Source organism: Schistocerca gregaria, chromosome 3, assembly GCF_023897955.1.
Source record: "Schistocerca gregaria isolate iqSchGreg1 chromosome 3, iqSchGreg1.2, whole genome shotgun sequence".
Lineage (NCBI taxonomy): Eukaryota > Metazoa > Arthropoda > Insecta > Orthoptera > Acrididae > Schistocerca > Schistocerca gregaria.
Window position 1 is genome coordinate 916,166,090 of NC_064922.1, and position 17,497 is coordinate 916,183,586.

At 44.4% G+C, this 17,497-nt stretch overlaps 2 protein-coding genes across 2 annotated transcripts in view; both read left to right on the plus strand.

Annotated features, from left to right (window-relative positions):
• Window positions 1–17,497, plus strand: part of LOC126355498 (cuticle protein 65-like) — a 336,678-nt gene that overhangs the window by 259,923 nt on the left and 59,258 nt on the right. The gene's annotated exons all lie outside the window — the stretch shown is intronic.
• Window positions 1,125–3,705, plus strand: LOC126355497 (larval cuticle protein F1-like). The gene is made up of 2 exons (XM_050005815.1): window positions 1,125–1,169; window positions 3,087–3,705. Exons 1-2 carry the CDS (start codon window positions 1,155–1,157, stop codon window positions 3,588–3,590), a joined length of 519 nt encoding a protein of 172 aa, XP_049861772.1. The 5' UTR covers window positions 1,125–1,154; the 3' UTR covers window positions 3,591–3,705.

Here is a 17,497-nt window from a genome sequence, read left to right on the forward strand (position 1 = left end):
ACTTTCAATAACCTCTTTCTCGCTTACATGTCAGGAAATCCATTAATGATGTTTGTTGAAGGAAACAGTTAATCATACCTAATAATCTACTTGTTCCATTGCTTCATTTCTGTAACGGAACGTTGTATTCAGAACAGCAGAGTCGCTCACTTCTCCTTCTACTATGTTTTGACATTCTGTAGTCACTACTAATGTTTCTTGCGGTCTTTGTGTGTTTTGTGTGAACATAGTTCATCATTCAGACTAATTCTCTGGTCTTTCCTCTTCACTGGATAGTTCTTGGTGATACTTACTTTCGGCCAGGAGGTACATATTTTCTGTGAACGTAGTCATCAGATATTGAAAGTTTGTTTTCAATGGGATACACAAGAAGGGCATATGTCGCTGACAACTCCATAGACAAAAAAAAGTCGCATATCGAATGCACCGACTGATCAGTCTCAAAGACGTATCAATTCAAAATCGCTTTGAAGAAGACCACAGCACGTCATGGATTTTCGATTACAATAGGTGCACATTGAGGCATCTGACATGGAATCTCAAAACTATTTTACCATTCACCGCAAAACTAACATGTATTATCCTTCTCGCCAACCCAGCTGAGAACCGTATATGTTCTTCGTCACGCCCATTCCCCCTACCATACTACTGTGGTAATATGCTGCAAAATCATCTTTTGTTCGTTTCAGCACAAACCTCTCTGTGCTTTTATTAGACCACTTGTTTACGAAATTGCCTAATTGGGGTTCCAATATCACGTTTCGCACTACATTCACGAGAGCTTTCTCTAGCTCGACAGATATTTCGCGTGCATGTTGATTTTTCTGTTCTTTTCATTCCGTTGGTAAGCGTAAAGTAATTATTGCCCAATTGATATCTTTGCCTTAACTGAAACTAAAATGATCCCCATACAGTGGGAGGATATACGTGGACAAGTATGCGGATTTGGGCTCTTGAACTAACAAAGGGGATCTGCAGAAGGCGAGATGAGGGAAGGCCGAACCAAACGACACGGCCAGGCGACAGTCCCCCTGGGCGGGGAAGGCCAGGGACCGAGTCAGCCTGGTACTTTCACGAGCCCACCGGGGCGTATATAAGGACGTGGCCGGCGGTGTCACGCTACAGTTCATAGCAGCTCCAACAACAGCTCCGCCATGAAGGTCCTGCTGGTGAGTAGCGGTCGGGCTTCGTGTGATTTCGCTGCACATACTCCTAGTTTCCACTGGGCACCTAATTCCCACTGGTATATTCCCATTGTGGCACAACTAAATAGGCTGAACCACAACTGTTTCAGTGATACCCGTACGCAGAGTATTGAACTCTAAAATTTCTATCAGAATTAGTGGAACACAGAATCTGACGCTAAAGGCACAATTACTCGTAAGGAACCATGTCACGATTGTCACTTTCCATAAAACAGTTCATCCTACCGTGAGTGTAGCCAGTGAGCTTGTAAAGTTTTAAATTTTTAAATAACGGTACTATTTATCGATTCCCACAAGGAATAAGCTGCAAATAACACTCAATTAAGATCAGATGTTCTCGACACAATTTCGACGCATTCTCTAGAACGCGGCACTGACTTTGACAGAGAAGTAAACTGTATTTATAACTGTTTTTCAATTTTTTATAATGTGTGATATTTAAATGCTCTGGCGAACAAGAATGTTAATAACTTACACCTTCTGATTAGTACACAATCGGTGTTACTAAGAAAAAAGTGACAGACAGGTCTAAAGTAATGCAATCAAGGAAAACAAGTCTATGGGAGGACAAAGATGCATTTACGAAATACCTACTATTCTTTACATATACCACACTCTTTTCCACTTGATAAGGTATTTCATCTCTAGATAGGAAAACCATGAGACATGTCACAGGTTAAGTGGTCACTTGTTACAGTCCTTGATCTCAGTCAATTTACCGCCAGTGCTTCATTGATACAGTGTTGTAATCAGAGGGTTCATCGTGAAATACATGTAAACGGGGAACATTCCATATTAGTCGGTAAACGCAGTACGTTAAATGTCAGGCGAATTTTTACTGGGCTACTGTGCTGCTTTATCTGATATATATCATAATTAATTACACACGAGTGTCATAAACATGTATGCTCAAACAATTTAAGTATAAGATACTCCGGTGGGATATACAGATATTGCCGATTAACTAAAATTCATTCTGTCACTATATCTCCTACTAATCAAATACTCATCCCTATCGTTTTGTGGATAATATATTTTCCCAAATTTGACGGACAACAATGTTACAGAATTTACTATCTCACTCCTTTTCACTGTTCGTGCTCATAACAGCTCAATAACCTTGTTGTAGTTGTTGTTACCTTCTTCAGTGATGAGACTAGTTTGATGCAGCTCTCCATGCTACTCTATCCTATGCAAGCTTCTTCATCTCCCAGTACTTACTGCAACCTACATCCTTCTGAATCTGCTTAGTGTATTCGTCTCTTGGTCTCTCTGTACGATTTTTACCCTCCACGCTGCCCTCCAATGCTAAATTTGTGATCGCTTGATGCTTCAGAACATGTCCTACCAACCGATCCCTTCTTCTAGTCAAGTTGTGCCACAAACTTCTCTTCTCCCCAATCCTATTCAATACCTCATCATTAGTTATGTGATCTACCCATCTAATCTTTAGCATTCTTCTGTAGCACAACATTTCGAAAGCTTCTATTCTCTTCTTTTCCGAACTATTTATCGTCCATGTTTCACTTCCATACATGGCTACACTCCATACAAATACTTTCAGAAACGACTTCCTGACACTGAACTCTATAATCGATGTTAACAAATTTCTCTTCTTCAGAAACGCTTTCCTTTCCATTGCCAGTCCATTTCATATCTTTTCTACTTCGACCATCATCAATTATTTTGCTCCCCAAATAGCAAAACTCCTTTACTACTTTAAGTGTCTCATTTCCTAATCTAATTCCCTCAGCATAACCTTAATCACCAACAAATGTTAATGTATTTTTAACTGCCAATTGCCCAGAGATGAGGACAATCACGACACATTCTACTTTGTGATCTTGTAGTATACAACACATACCAACCTGGTATCTGCAGGTACTCCTCGTCGCCGTCGTCGCTGTGGCCGTGGCTAGGCCAGGCTACCTGGGCGCTGCGCACGGTGTAGTCCCTGCCGCCCACGCAGTGGTGGCCGCGCCCCACGCCGTCGTCGCCGCCCACGGTGTCCACGGCGTCCACCCGGGCCTGGCCGCCTACGGCCCGGCGCACATCGAAGTCGGCCCCGGCGGCTACGTGCAGGACACACACGAGGTGGCCGCCACCAGAGCCGCCCACCTGACCGCCGTCGCCCAGACGCAGGCCCGCGACGCCCACCTCAACGGCGCCGCAGCGCACGCCGCGGCCGCCGCCCACGCTGCTGCTGCCGCCCATGCCGCTCCCTTGGTCGCCGCCCACGCTGCCCCCTTAGTCGCCGCCCACGCCGCCCCCTTGGCCGCCCCCCACGCCGCACCCCTCGTCGCCGTCGCAGCGCCCGCCCTGCCCGCAGCACACGGTCTTTTGGGTGCGCATGGTGCTGCCCTCGCTCACGGACACCACTGGTGAAGCGTACCAGCAGTTGTAACTTAACTGATGAATCATAATTTCATGCCAACTTCATCTGCCTACCATCTGTTTTACATTTTCATTAGTTACAAATAAAGCTGTTCTTTAAAATGTGCACGGGCATTCTTGAGTTACCTTGGAGACACATTTTTCTACCACCTTGTTTATTAAAAAATATTGCTTTGACTTTGAACTCAGATACGAAATTATATGATGGTAGTTCAGAAAGTAAGATCCGAGCGGTCGCTAAATGGAAATTACAGTGAAAATCAGAAACATAAAGTTTGCAAGGGTGAGCTACACTTTCCAGATACTTCTCTACATAGTTGCCGCTCCAACTTAAACATCTGTCGGAGCGTTATACCAAAGTTCCTACACCATCGTCATAGAAGGCAGCCGCCAGTGCTTTCCGGTGATTCTCTATGCTGGTCTACAGCGCGTAGCCTGCACCCAAGTTTTGTCATCGTATCCAGCGTTTCATGTGATGATTCTCAGGACGAGCCAGTGTGGTCTCTGTTGTGGGTGATTGAAATCTTTCAATCGAAAAGGCTGCAGGAGTGTCTTACTACCCCTGCGGCTCAGAATTGCCATGAAGAAGAAAGTGCGTGGCAGCTGTGTTGGGTGCGATGCATTAATTAAGGCGAAGCTTCTCAGCGGGGCGTCCTACTTGGCGGGAGACATCGTTGTTGTAGGCATTTTTACTCGCTCACAGTGCGCTCACAACTGAAAAGAGCGTCTTGATGCGATCGACGGTCATACTAGAGACACTACCCAACACATCTGCGCAAAGCTTCATCGGGCTTACACTGTGGTGTCCATTTTCAGAGCGATCGGAACTTACTTTCTCGACAACCCTCGTACCTAGGCATTTAAATCGAATTCGAACGTGAAATTTACCCAGAAGATTGTAAAAATATTACACAAAATTAGATTGCCATAGTAATTCTTCTCCACTCCATCCAAATTACTTTATTGGTGCCGGCCGCGGTGGTCTCACGGTTCTAGGCGCGCAGTCCGGAACCGTGGGACTGCTACGGTCGCAGGTTCGAATCCTGCCTCGGGCATGGATGTGTGTGATGTTCTTAGGTTAGTTAGGTTTAAGTAGTTCTAAGTTCTAGGGGACTAATGACCACAGCAGTTGAGTCCCATAGTGCTCAGAGCCATTTGAACCATTTGAACTTTATTGGTTCAAGACTGAGGTAACTAATATTTCAATCACGGAGACAGTTGTGGCGGTTCATGTCAGACAGCTTGGTACAATTGTACTGCTGACCGTTAAAACTTCAACACCAAGAAGGGTAATAACAACATTGTACTTACTGTGTACATACAGCGAAGTAGGGCATGTGTAGCATCGGGATGCGAAATTTAATACACAGAGCTTCTGCCTCTGGCAGCACAAATGGCTCTAAACCGGCTGCGAATCAAGTCAAAATGAGCTTTAATGACAGATACATGTACATTATTCCACGCTGCTTCGGATTTGTGCCAGATGGAATCATTCGAATTGGCTGGCCACTGATGGTTTGCTATTGTCTTGCGAAACCGTGACCAGATATTTTCACTGAATGCGAGATACTGAGAACGTGCCGGGCAGGTCAGCAGTCGAACACCAATTGAGGTAGTCTAGCGCAATACTGGCAGCATTTGGTCCCAATGGCATCTGATATCACCACAAAGGTGCTGCAACCGTGGTGACAAGTGCTATCTGAAGCTATAGGAACCATCGGGACTCGTCTGAAACGAACACGTAGTACTACTACTCCTGTGTCCGCTGATGCCGCTGGACGCACCAATGTGAGCACACATGTCTCTGCTGCTGCGTCAAGAGAAACCACAGCAATCGTTGCCCTGCTGAGTCCGTGGTACCACTGAATTCCTCACACTGTCCGTGTGGACTCTGTTCTTGCTGTAAACAAACCAATTTCTTGTCTCAAAATACTGTATGAACCTGCGTGAGCGAGCGAAGACTTAGTATGTTATTTCAGGAGCTGTTCACAAGGGGACGTTGAGGTCCTGCATGGTGCTGAGGATTTCACTCTTGAACCCATCGAATCCTAATCTCCATGACAGTCTTCTCGATGGGCCACGGACCTGCTGCTGCCGAATTTCGTATATTCTGTGGTAAACGATCCTGCGTCGTAGAAACAATAGACTGACACCACGTGGAATACGTAGCTGTGACGCATTTTATCTGAATTGAAGGAGGAGTGAGGAGGGGGAGGGGGGATGAAGGAAATGAGACAGAACGGATTAGTAATGTTAGCTACATCGGAATATTACATAGAATGAGCGGCGTCGAGTGAAAGTACACTACTGGCCATTAAAATTGGAACACCACGAATATGACTGTTACAGACGCGAAATTTAACCGACAGGAAGGAGAAGTTGTGATATGCAAATGATTAGCTTTTCAGAGGATTCACAGAAGGTTGACGTCGGTGGCGACACCTACAACAAGCTGACATTAGGAACGTGTCCACCCGATTTCTCATACACAAACAGCAGTTGAATGGCGTGCCTGGTGAAACGTTGTTATGATGCCTCGTGTAAGGAGCAGAAATGCGTACCATCACGTTTCCAACTTTGATACAGGTCGGATTGCAGCCTATCGCGATTGAGGTTTATCGTGTCGCGACACTGCTGCTTGCGTTGGTCGAGATCCAATGGCTGTTAGCAGCATATGGAATCGGTGGGTTCAGGAGGGTAATACGGAACGGCATGCTGCTTCCCAACGGCCTCGTATCACTAGCGCTGCTGGCGTTGGTCGAGATCCAATGACTGTTAGCAGAATATGGAATCGGTGGGTTCAGGAGGGTAATACGGAACGGCATGCTGCTTCCCAACGGCCTCGTATCACTAGGAGTCGAGATGGCAGGCATCTTATCCGCATGGCTGTAACGGATCGTGCAGCCACTTCTCGAGCCCTGAGTCAACAGATGGGGACGTTTGAAAGACAACAACCATCTGCACGTACAGTTCGACGAAGTTTGCAGCAGCATGGATTATCAGCTCGGACACCATGGCTGCGGTTACCTTTGACGCTGCATCACAGGCAGGAGCGCCTCCGATGGTGTACTCAACGACGAACCTGGGTACACGAATGGCAAAACGTCATTTTTTCGGATGAATCCAGGCCCTGTTTACAGCATCGCGATGGTCGCATCCGTGTTTGGCGACATCGCGATGAACGCAAATTAGAAGCGTGTATTCGTCATAGCCATACTGGCGTATCACCCGGCACTTTGAACAGTGGACGTTACATTTCAGATGTGTTACGATCCGTGGCTCTAACCTTCATTCGATCCCTGCGAAACCCTACATTTCAGTAGGATAATTCACGGCTTCATGTTGCAGGTCCTGTAGGGGCCCTTTTTCATAAAGAAAATGTTCGACTGCTGCCCTGACCAGCACATTCGGCACATCTTTCACCAATTTAAAAAGTCTGGTCAATGGTGGCCGAGCAACTGGCTCGTCACAATACGCCGGTCAGTACTCTTGATGAACTGCAGTATCGTGTTGAAGGTGCATGGGCAGCTGTACCTGCACACGACAGCCCAGCTCTGACTCAATGCCCAGGCATATCAAGGCCCCTATTACGGCCAGAGGTGGTTGTTCTGGGTACTGATTTCTCAGGATCTATGCACCCAAATTGCGTAAGAATGTAGTCAAATGTCAGTTCTGGTATATCTTTCCAATGAATACCCGTTTATCATCTGCATTTCTTGTTGGTGTAGCCATTTTAATGGCCAGTAGTGTATGTACTGGCGGTGGTGGTGGTTAGTGTTTAACGTCCCGTCGACAACGAGGTCATTAGAGACGGAGCGCAAGCTCGGGGTAGGGAAGGATTGGGAAGGAAACCGGCCGTGCCCTTTCAAAGGAACCATCCCGGCATTTGCCTGAAACGATTTAGGGAAATCACGGAAAACCTAAATCAGGATGGTTGGAGACGGGATTGAACCGTCGTCCTCCCGAATGGGAGTCCAGTGTGCCAACCAACCACTGCGCCACGTCGCTCGGTAGTGTATGTACTGGACCCTGACTCGAGCCCAGGATGTCCTGCTTACTATTCAGGTGCGTCATCGAGGACGTCGTGTTATCGCAACTGCGGGACCATCTCGGTGCGCCACACAGCCGACCCGCATTCCCACCGAGCGCCGCCCACGGGAGGTCGGACTTGTGTGTCCGCACTGAAGAACGTGGATCCTTTGCACATCTAGTCGAATCAATTATATGAATGCCATGGGGGGGGGGCGGCAAGAAGGGGGGAGGGGTTCTATGGGGGTTATAGCCCGTCCCCCCCTACCCGTCCAATGGAATATCATATTACACTCGACAAAATGAATTCAGGTATATTACTTCAACAGATTCAATCGTTTATTTATAATTTTGTAGCAATATAGGTTGCAATGTATTTCAAACACATTTTAACGAAAGAATAAGAGCGTGAAATAGCTATCTAAACCAATAATTATCATTTAACTTTAAATGGGCGTCTTATTACTTATTAATGGACACTGGATGTATGTTAATGTACGAGTACCACTTAAAATAATCAAGAAAGCTAAATATGTCGGGTATGCCTACCAACACTCAAATTGCTGACCCAAGACAAAAACTTGGAAATTGCCAGGCATCTGGATCAAATCGCGTTGTTTTCCTGGGCACACACATTCTGTAGATACGTTTTTACCAATTTGTCGTTGCAGGACCTCATCTCTCCTTTTGTTAAGCGATATTCCATTCCCTCAAACCCCTTCCTCCCCCCCCCCCCCTTCCGCCATTTGCCCCCCACTCCTTGACCGACTTCTAGAATCGCCCCTGATGAATGCATGGTGTCTGCTGTTCCAAACGCGTCCGTGCCATGGTTCCACCCTCTTCAGTGGGGATGCACAGCTAAGTCCGACCTCCCGTGGGAGTCTCAGAGTAGTGAGCATGCAGGATAAGGACTGCAAACACGTGGCACTCGGTGGGAATGTGGGTTGGCCATAAGGACGGCCGAGATAGTAGAGGACTTGTGATACTGTGTCCTGCAGTGGTCCAGCATCTACCTGGTGAACAGGAGATCCTTGGTTCGAAACCTGTTTCGATGCATATTTTCACTCGTCGTTGATCACGCGTAATGTCCCGATGCAGCTGACATCAGCAATATCTTTCTTTTGTTTTCTCCGCCCTCTTCCGTAAATGTACATATAATATCAGAATCTTCTTATAAGGAAGAAATATTCTATTGCGATATCTGACAAAGAATTCCGTTACGTAATCTGTCCTTACGTGCAAAGTACTGATGAGACTACTCCCACCTATTCTGTTCAGTAACACTGAAATGCTTAAATAAATCCGCATGCAGTGTATCTCATGCCATTTTGACACTTATTGCACGCAGCCTTCAATGTTTTACTAAATGGCAAGCAGTGATTTTCCGTTGTCCGTCCCTGGTAGCTGAGAGGTTAGTGCGACGGAATGTCATACCCAACGGCCCAGGTTAAATTCCCGGCTGCGTAGGAGATTTTCTCCGCTCAGGGACTGGGTATTGTTTGTCCTTATCATTTCATCGCCAACGACACACAAGTCGCCGAAGTGGCGTCAACTCGAAAGAGTTGCACCAGGCGAACGGTCTATCCAAAAAAAAAAAAAAAAATGGTTCAAATGGCTCTGAGCACTATGGGACTTAACATCTTAGGTCATCCGTCCCCTAGAACTTAGAACTACTTAAACCTAACTAACCTAACAACATAATACACATCCATGCCCGAGACAGTATTCGAACCTGCGACCATAGCAGTCCCGCGGTTCCGGACTGCAGCGCTAGAACCGCACGGCCACCGCGGCCGGCACGGTCTACCCGACGGGAGACCCTAGCCACACTCCATTTTTCGTTCATTCCATTTCTCACCTCAGAAGTGCCACAATTAAGCAGTTTCTGTAACGAAACGAGATTAGCGTCTTTTCCAGAGTGAACAGCGTTCATATAGTTTGATGAATCGTGCACTGAAGCCGTCGCCACACGGGCCGTGCGTGCATTCGAATGCTGAGCGTTGAATGTTCCGAGCTTCTGACGTCATGACGTGGAAGAACAACGTTGAGGAGTCTTCCGGAACGTGCAAAGCAATATCTAACTGAACGTGCATTAGGACGTTGGCTGACAAGGTGGAACAACGGTACCAAGGCCACATTCACGCCGTGGACGCCGTGTCTCTTCATTATGGAATCGCGATACGCGATACTAGATTCCAGTTGAAGCCCATTTGCATTTAATTGTGCCGTTAAGCACCTGGAAACTGAGGACCTCTTGAAAACTCATCGTCAACTGTATAGATTGTTGTAATAAAATGACGGGAAACGTCATATTGGTGGTTAACTGAATTATTGTAACTTGAGTACTATGAAATACTCCGTATCAAGGGAACGGCACACTGAGGATAGATAAGAAATGCGATGTTCTTGGTGCAGTTCGCCGTAGTCAAATGTCAGTTTTAATATATCTACTATTAAAGCTTTCAGGATGCTGTAAGATGAAAAGTACGCTTTTGTAATAACGATGGTAAGTATAGCACGATGAGCAGAGTCACAGATCTGTTAGGCAACGGACTCTGCTGCTGGTTCGCAGGTCCATGGATGTAAAAAAAATCTTTTATTTGCGTTTACGGTTTCTAATAGGTTCTGATAGTTTCCTATTGCTTTAATAAAACTATATTCCATAGTATTCGATGTTATATAAATACAATGGTTTTCTCTCTGAAGAGTGAGTTTGTTCGATTGGCCCGACCGCGGAGGCCGAGCGGTTCTAGGCGCTTCAGTCCGGAATCGCGACACTGCTACGGTCGCAGGTTCGAATCCTGCCTCGGGCATGAATGTGTGTGATGTCCTTAGGTTAGTTAGGTTTAAGTAGTTCTAAGTTCTAGGGGACTGATGACCTCATATGGTAAGTTCCATAGTGCTTAGAGCCATTTGAACCATTTGAACCACTGTTCTACCAATCAAAACAAACGACATGGGATCCTGAGAGACACAATGCTTGACTGTTTATATGGACAATTTAAAATCATAAATGAGAACGCTGGGTATATACAAAATACACATTATCTTTATACCTGAGTACTCCAACACGTTCAGTAATATTACTTGCACAATGACAGTGATGAGGTGAAGCGATGTTGATGACGAGGCTAGTAGGTTCCTCTGGATCGTGGCCACGCTGAGGCGGTTTAGTCCCTTATAGCTGATGGCTCTGGCACTGAGCACTATTCCACTTAACTTCTGAGGTCATCAGTCGCCTAGAACTTATAACTACTTAAGCCTAACTGACCTAAAAACATCACACACATCCATGATCGAGGCAGGATTCGAATCTGTGACCGTAGCGGTCGCTCGGTTCCAAACTGTAGCGCCTAGAGCCTCACGGCCACTCCAGCCGGCATAGCTGATGAATGTACTGTCTAAGCCTACCGTGACTTGCACAGAGGTGTCATATTCAACAGAGAAATTGCGTATGATGCACGTCACATTCAATTAAAGGTCGTCATGCGGTGTTCAGGATTATACGCTTGTATTACTGCCCCTTCATGATAAGGAATGTAAAATACCCCACAGAAAAACTGTGTTATTTCCATTCATTTGAAAATAATATCTCGATATTTTGGGAAAATGAGGCGAGTAGGAGAAACTCTCCTCACTTGAAATGAACCCTTAAACACCAGTAACTCCCTATCGACAGATGTGAACAGCCTCTTTATTAACCATGATCTCGGAAAAGATACACCAATGTTCGGGTAGTTCGTACAAACTACAATTTCCTTACAGTCATTGGACAAAAATCATAGCAGAATTTAGCTATACACGTACAGCAGTAAATCCATCTAAAATGTTTTGAGTAAAGACTGTTGCCTACGGGAGGTATAATCAATGATGACTATAAGGAAATGAAGAAGGACGATGCGGTATTCAAGGCAACTTAACATTTTTGTTACCGACATACATACGAAAACCTTGCAGACCGGTTGCTGTTAAAATATTTAAAGCTTTCATATCGGTACTACAAAACATTTGGTGAAAGCCTCTTCACTCACTTCCCTATACTCTCTCCTATATGCCTTCACACATAGCTTAAAATACTAAAGAGTTCTTTCCTGAAAATGTATTCTCAAAATGGTAATTCGCAAACAAAATAAGATCAGGTGGCTGATCATTTCCATGAAAATGGATTAACAGTGTATCATAAGAAAACACAAAATTTTTTACGTAAAAATTTATCTATAAAAATACAAGCATAACAAAAAATAGTTTCTGCTCTTCTCGTGACATAAGTTCCGATGACGTAAGGAAATCTTGGACCATGAGTACATCACACGAATAGGTCTCAACGTGATTTAAAAAACTGAGTACTGTCGGACAGTGGGCTATTCGGAGGCGTGATAAAATATTTCTTGTTACGTCAGTGGGCAGAAAGAGGAGCTATACTAATAATTGGTAAGTAATAAGATGTTACGAATAATTTTGACCAGGAAACTGAAACAAAGATTTCTCAGATTACTCTTCGACTCGATACAATACACAATTTCATAGGAAACATTTACCTATATTTAAACACAAAAGAAGTTTTCCTTCATTCATGTTAAACGACATATATAAGATTAATAAGTAATAAAAGGCTCTGACTTAGTGAATAAATCAAAAAAACTTTCACTTCAGGAAATTAACGAAATACCTCTTGTTCACTGGCATTGACAAAACCAACCCAATGGAGGCACGAAATGGTAATAACAATTAGGATAACAAGTAATTCAGAACTGTTACCAAGAGAAAGAAGCACCACTGAAAAGAGTAGTTAGCATGTTAAAGCACCATTTTACATAAGTTGTAATGTCCCCTTAGAAAAATTTATAAATGACAGTGCTGGGAAACCTCTACGTTATTTAATTTTCAAACAGCTGAGCGAAACTGAACGTGCTCAGACATTTCTCTCTTTACTCATTCTGATCAACACTAAACTGACACACAATATTTTTAGCGCAACGCTATCTGACTTTCAATAATCCCTACAGAAGAATGGACCTGACTAACAATAACCTATACCTTTCATGTATCACTTACCTCACAAAAATCTTCGTTACTCGAACTACTGCAATACAGCGAGCGTCTCTTACTGCCAGCTAAATAAAAGATTCTAACCACTGAAGACACTAACTACTGATAGGCATAGTTAGCAAATGAAAGATTTTGATAGAGAACAAGCAATGTATTTACATAACTAATGTTGAAAAGTCATATATATCAGTTCATGATATCCAGTATTGCAAATTTACTCTTTCCGATGGACACTGCCAGATCGTCCGCTCTCAAATTTCTGCCATCTCTCCCCCCACATCCACCACTGCTGGCGGCTCACCTCCAACTGCGCAACGCTATGCTCTGTTCACATCCACCTGCCCACTACTACAACAGCAAATAATCAAACAATGCAAACCAGCCACATACTGCACATAGCACAGTCAGTGATTTTCATATAGAGCGCTATGTGGCGTTACCAACATAAAAACCTAAACAGCCTACTTACAAAGTGCTAAAATTTGGGTGCCAGAACACGAGAGTTGGGGTTGATATGGGGGAGGAAACCAAACTGCGAGGTCATCGGTCACATCGGATTAGAGGAGGATGGGGAAGGAAGTCGGCCGTACCCTTTCAAAGGAACCATCCCGTCATTTGCCTGAAGCAATTTAGGGAAATCACGAAAAACCTAAATGAGGATGGTCGGATGCGGAATTGAACCGTAATCCTGGCGAATGCCAGTCCAGTGTGCTAACCACTGCGCCACCTCGCTCGGTCCAACACACGCGAGATGCCAACCATATACAGAGACGGAAAAAAATCGCACCACCAAGATGGTGTTGAGGGACATAAACGAAAGTTGGTAGGCGTGTTTCTGCATCCGAAAGATGATGTCTATTCAGATATTTCACCGTTCGCACTAGAGTGGCGTTAGTAGCGCCAATATGAGGATGCAAAACTGGTCTGCTTTAAACACACGCTGTTACGGTCTGGAGCGTTAGTGTCCTTGGAGACTAGATGTGGTGAGGTAAAGTTAATCAAAAATGACTTTCAGACGACAAAGGCTCCAAAATCAACATCTCACTGAGTTTGAACGAGGTCTTGCAATGGAGCTACGAGAAGCTGGATGTTCCTTCTGCGGTACAGAAAAGACTTATCAGGAATGTAGCCACTACACATAATTGCTGGCAGTGGTGGTCATGAGAACATACGGCTGCAGGACGTCCGGACTCCCGTCGGCCACGTGGAACTACCGAAAGCGAAGGCCATCGTTTCGTATTTGGCACATGGCTCTGGCGCATCGCACTGCATCTGAAGCGGCAATATGAGCAGCAGTTGGTAACACAGTGACAAAACGAACTGTTACAAATCGGTTACTTCAAGGGCAGCTCCGAGCCAGATTATTTGTAGCGTGCATCCGTCAACCCCCAAAAACCGCCTTTGTGATTTCAGGGTCGCGAGCTCACTGGAAGGCAGAATGAAGGTCTTCTGTGTTTCCTGCTGAAAATTGGTTCCACTTCTGTACCAGTGGTGGTCTCGCGTTGGTTAGAAGGAGGCCAGTTGTCAGCCCGCAACAATCTTGTCTCTGTAGACACACTGTTGTGCTGTCATTAGTGAACATCAATATAGACGTTGCTTTCCAGCAGGATAACGCTCACAGACATACCGCTGCTGTAACAGTACACACTCTACAAGGTGTCGATATGCCGCCTTGGCCTGCTCGATCAAAAAATCTGTCTGCAGTCGAGCACATATGGAACATCATCGGATGATGTAGTGAGTGACCAAGTTGAACAGGCATGGAGCTACATCCCACGAACTGACATCCGGCACCTGCGCAGCACAAGAAATGCACGTTTGGATGCTGGAATTCAACCAGCATTTCACATTTGCAGTAGTTTATCTCACACTTACATTAAGTCTACCCCCGGTAGCTGAGTGGTCAGCGCGGCAGAATGTTAATCCGAAGGTCCTGGGTCGGATTCCACGTTGGGTCGGAGATTTTCTCTGCTAAGGGACTGGGTGTTGCGTAGTCCTAATCATCATAATTTGACGCGCAAGTTGCCGAAGTGGCGTTAAATCAAAGACTTGCACCCGGCGAACCGTCTACCCGACGGGAAGCCCTAGTCACACGACATTTACATTTTACTTACATTAACCTGTGAACTTGTATGTTAGTCACATAAATATACTATCTAAACAAAAGTATTCCCGAAAATTCAATAATCTACACTAACGATTTTTTTGGTGTGGTGATTTCTTTTCCATCAGTGTACTTTGCAGCAATTTAGGATTACAAAAAGTATACACAAAATGATTATGGTTAAGCGCAGAGGAAACTAGATTCTGCATTGTCGCCCCTGAAATTTATCATATAACTTAAGAAAGAATATGGTTATCAAAGATGCCCAACTGAGGTAATAATTTAAAAGATTTAATACAGACCCAGAGAAATATAAGTAAAGTAACTAAGCTGATAAACACAGACTTGAAATGTTGACCAAGGCAAGTAGCAGTAAGTGAATATTCGGTGCTAGCTTTCCGGTGAGATCCGCAGAGATAATTTTAGCGAGACGTTGTCACCAAATAGTGTTTACCACTGTGATTATCGTGGAATAACGGTGGCGCGTGTCCAAACTAATCCTCTTACGTTAACTTTGTTTTTACGGAGTTACTCGAAATTAACAGCCGGTTTTCGACTGCAGGAAACGCCCATCGTTGAAGGTGCCAAGTTGAACTTTCTCATTCGACCACAACATGGAATCGTAAGGGAAATAGCGCCTCTATCCTATCCCCGGTGTTGGCATCTGTTTCGAAGGTTAGGAATTCTTACAACTGCTTCAGAGTACATCTACTTAGTAATCAAATTTTTTCTCAACAACATGGACCAGTTTAAAATCAACAGCGACAGTCATAATTGCAATGCCAGAAAAAAGAAAGACCTACAGTATCCTTTACCCAACCTATCTTTGGCACAGAAAGGGGTAAAATATGCTGCTATAAAACTTTTTGATAAATTACCAGATGAAATAAGATCTTTGACAGACAGCAGTAATAATTTCAAAAACAAATTGAAATCATACCTCCTTGACAACTCCTTCTATACCATAGATGAATTATTGAATATGAGTAAATAAATCTGGGGATATAATATATGCATGTTGTGCCGTTTAAGGGAATGGGATAGATAACAGAAATATTTAGGTATAACACTATAATGCAAAACTTGTTTTCTTTGCGCATTTCTTGTACATTTGACACGTTCCGCATCATAACTGTTTTTCTGTGCTATTGATCAATAGAACACGTAACTAACTAACTAACTTTAGGACACGACTCATTCCAGCAGGGTGACCGACCAGCATTAAGTAAACATGTTCCTGCGAGCTGCACGGATCAATACTGTATACGCTTGATCTCCCTTCCTATCGACAATATTTATCATTGATAGGTAAGAAAATAGAACAGGACAGTAAATGACTGTATATAATATGAAGTACAAAACTTCGTGGCAGATTAAAACTGTATGCCGGATCGAGACTCGAACTCGGGCCCATTACCTTTCCCGGGCAAGTGCTGTACTATCTGAGCTACCCAAGCACGACTCACGCCCCGTCCTCACAGCTTTACTTCTGCCAGTACCTCGTCTCCTACCTCCCAAACTTTACAGAACCTCTCCTGCGAACCTTGCAGGACTAGCACTCCTGGAAGAAAGGATACTGCGGAGACATAGCTTAGCCACAGCTGGACGATGTTTCCAGAACGAGAATTTCCACTCTGCAGTGGAGTGTGCGCTCATTCCAGTATGAAGTGCAGTCCTCCGAGCGCTGTACATCTGCTTACAGAATGCATATGAAGTGGAAGGTCCCTGAAACTGTTGCTCCCAGGTAGGTGTATCAGCTGACAAATTGCAACTGTGACTCAATAGTATTGTTCTAATGCCTAACTAGTTACAAAAGATGATTTGTTTAAAATACACTGGTCCCGGCGGAGGTTCGAATCCTCCCTCGGGCATGGGTGTTTGTGTTTGTCCTTAAGATAATTTAGGTTAAGTAGTGTGTAAGCCTAGCGACTGATGACCTTAGCCGTTAAGTCCTATAAGATTTCACACACATTTGAACATTTTTAAATACATGATCAGTTAATCTGAACATAAACTAATGCTATAATCGCCAGACGAACGATAACAAACAGATAAATTAGATGATATCATTTGTTTACACGAAACAGACGCTAATCATACAATATTTAATTTACTTTGTACCAGATGTTTATAATTAAAGTGCAGCTGCTCACAGGGTTCCAGTGTGGGCTACAGTTGTCGTATGTCACCGAAACATGGTAGATATTGTAATGCGTTAATGCGGAATCAATTTACGCTGATTGTTCCAATTTTGTCCACCAGGTGCAAATATGGCGCTGTGATTGCAAAAACGACGTACAGAAATGTTTCCCTGTGTAATGGATCAGGAACGAGACATGGGCAGAAAGGGTCAAATAAGTGGGAAAGGCGAAATGTTGGTCTTATAATTATTCGCCGCTTACAATATTACTTCAATATGAGCACCTAAGACGTCGACGATATGCTGTGATCAACGACGTGATCAACAGTTGGTTCCCAGTGGTTCCGATGGAATCTGAGCAACATGCTGCTGTATACTGGCCTTCAGATCAGGTAGATAGCGAAAGTGTGCCCGGTAAACGCCTTCTTTTACGTAGCGCCTGCGGCAAAAGTCACGTGGATTCAGATCAGGTTATCTTGCAGACCATGCATCTGTAAGACCTCTGGAGATAACACGTTCGTGAAAGGTTGCGTTAAACAGATCTTTCACTGGTTTCTACAAAGCTGCACTCTTCCA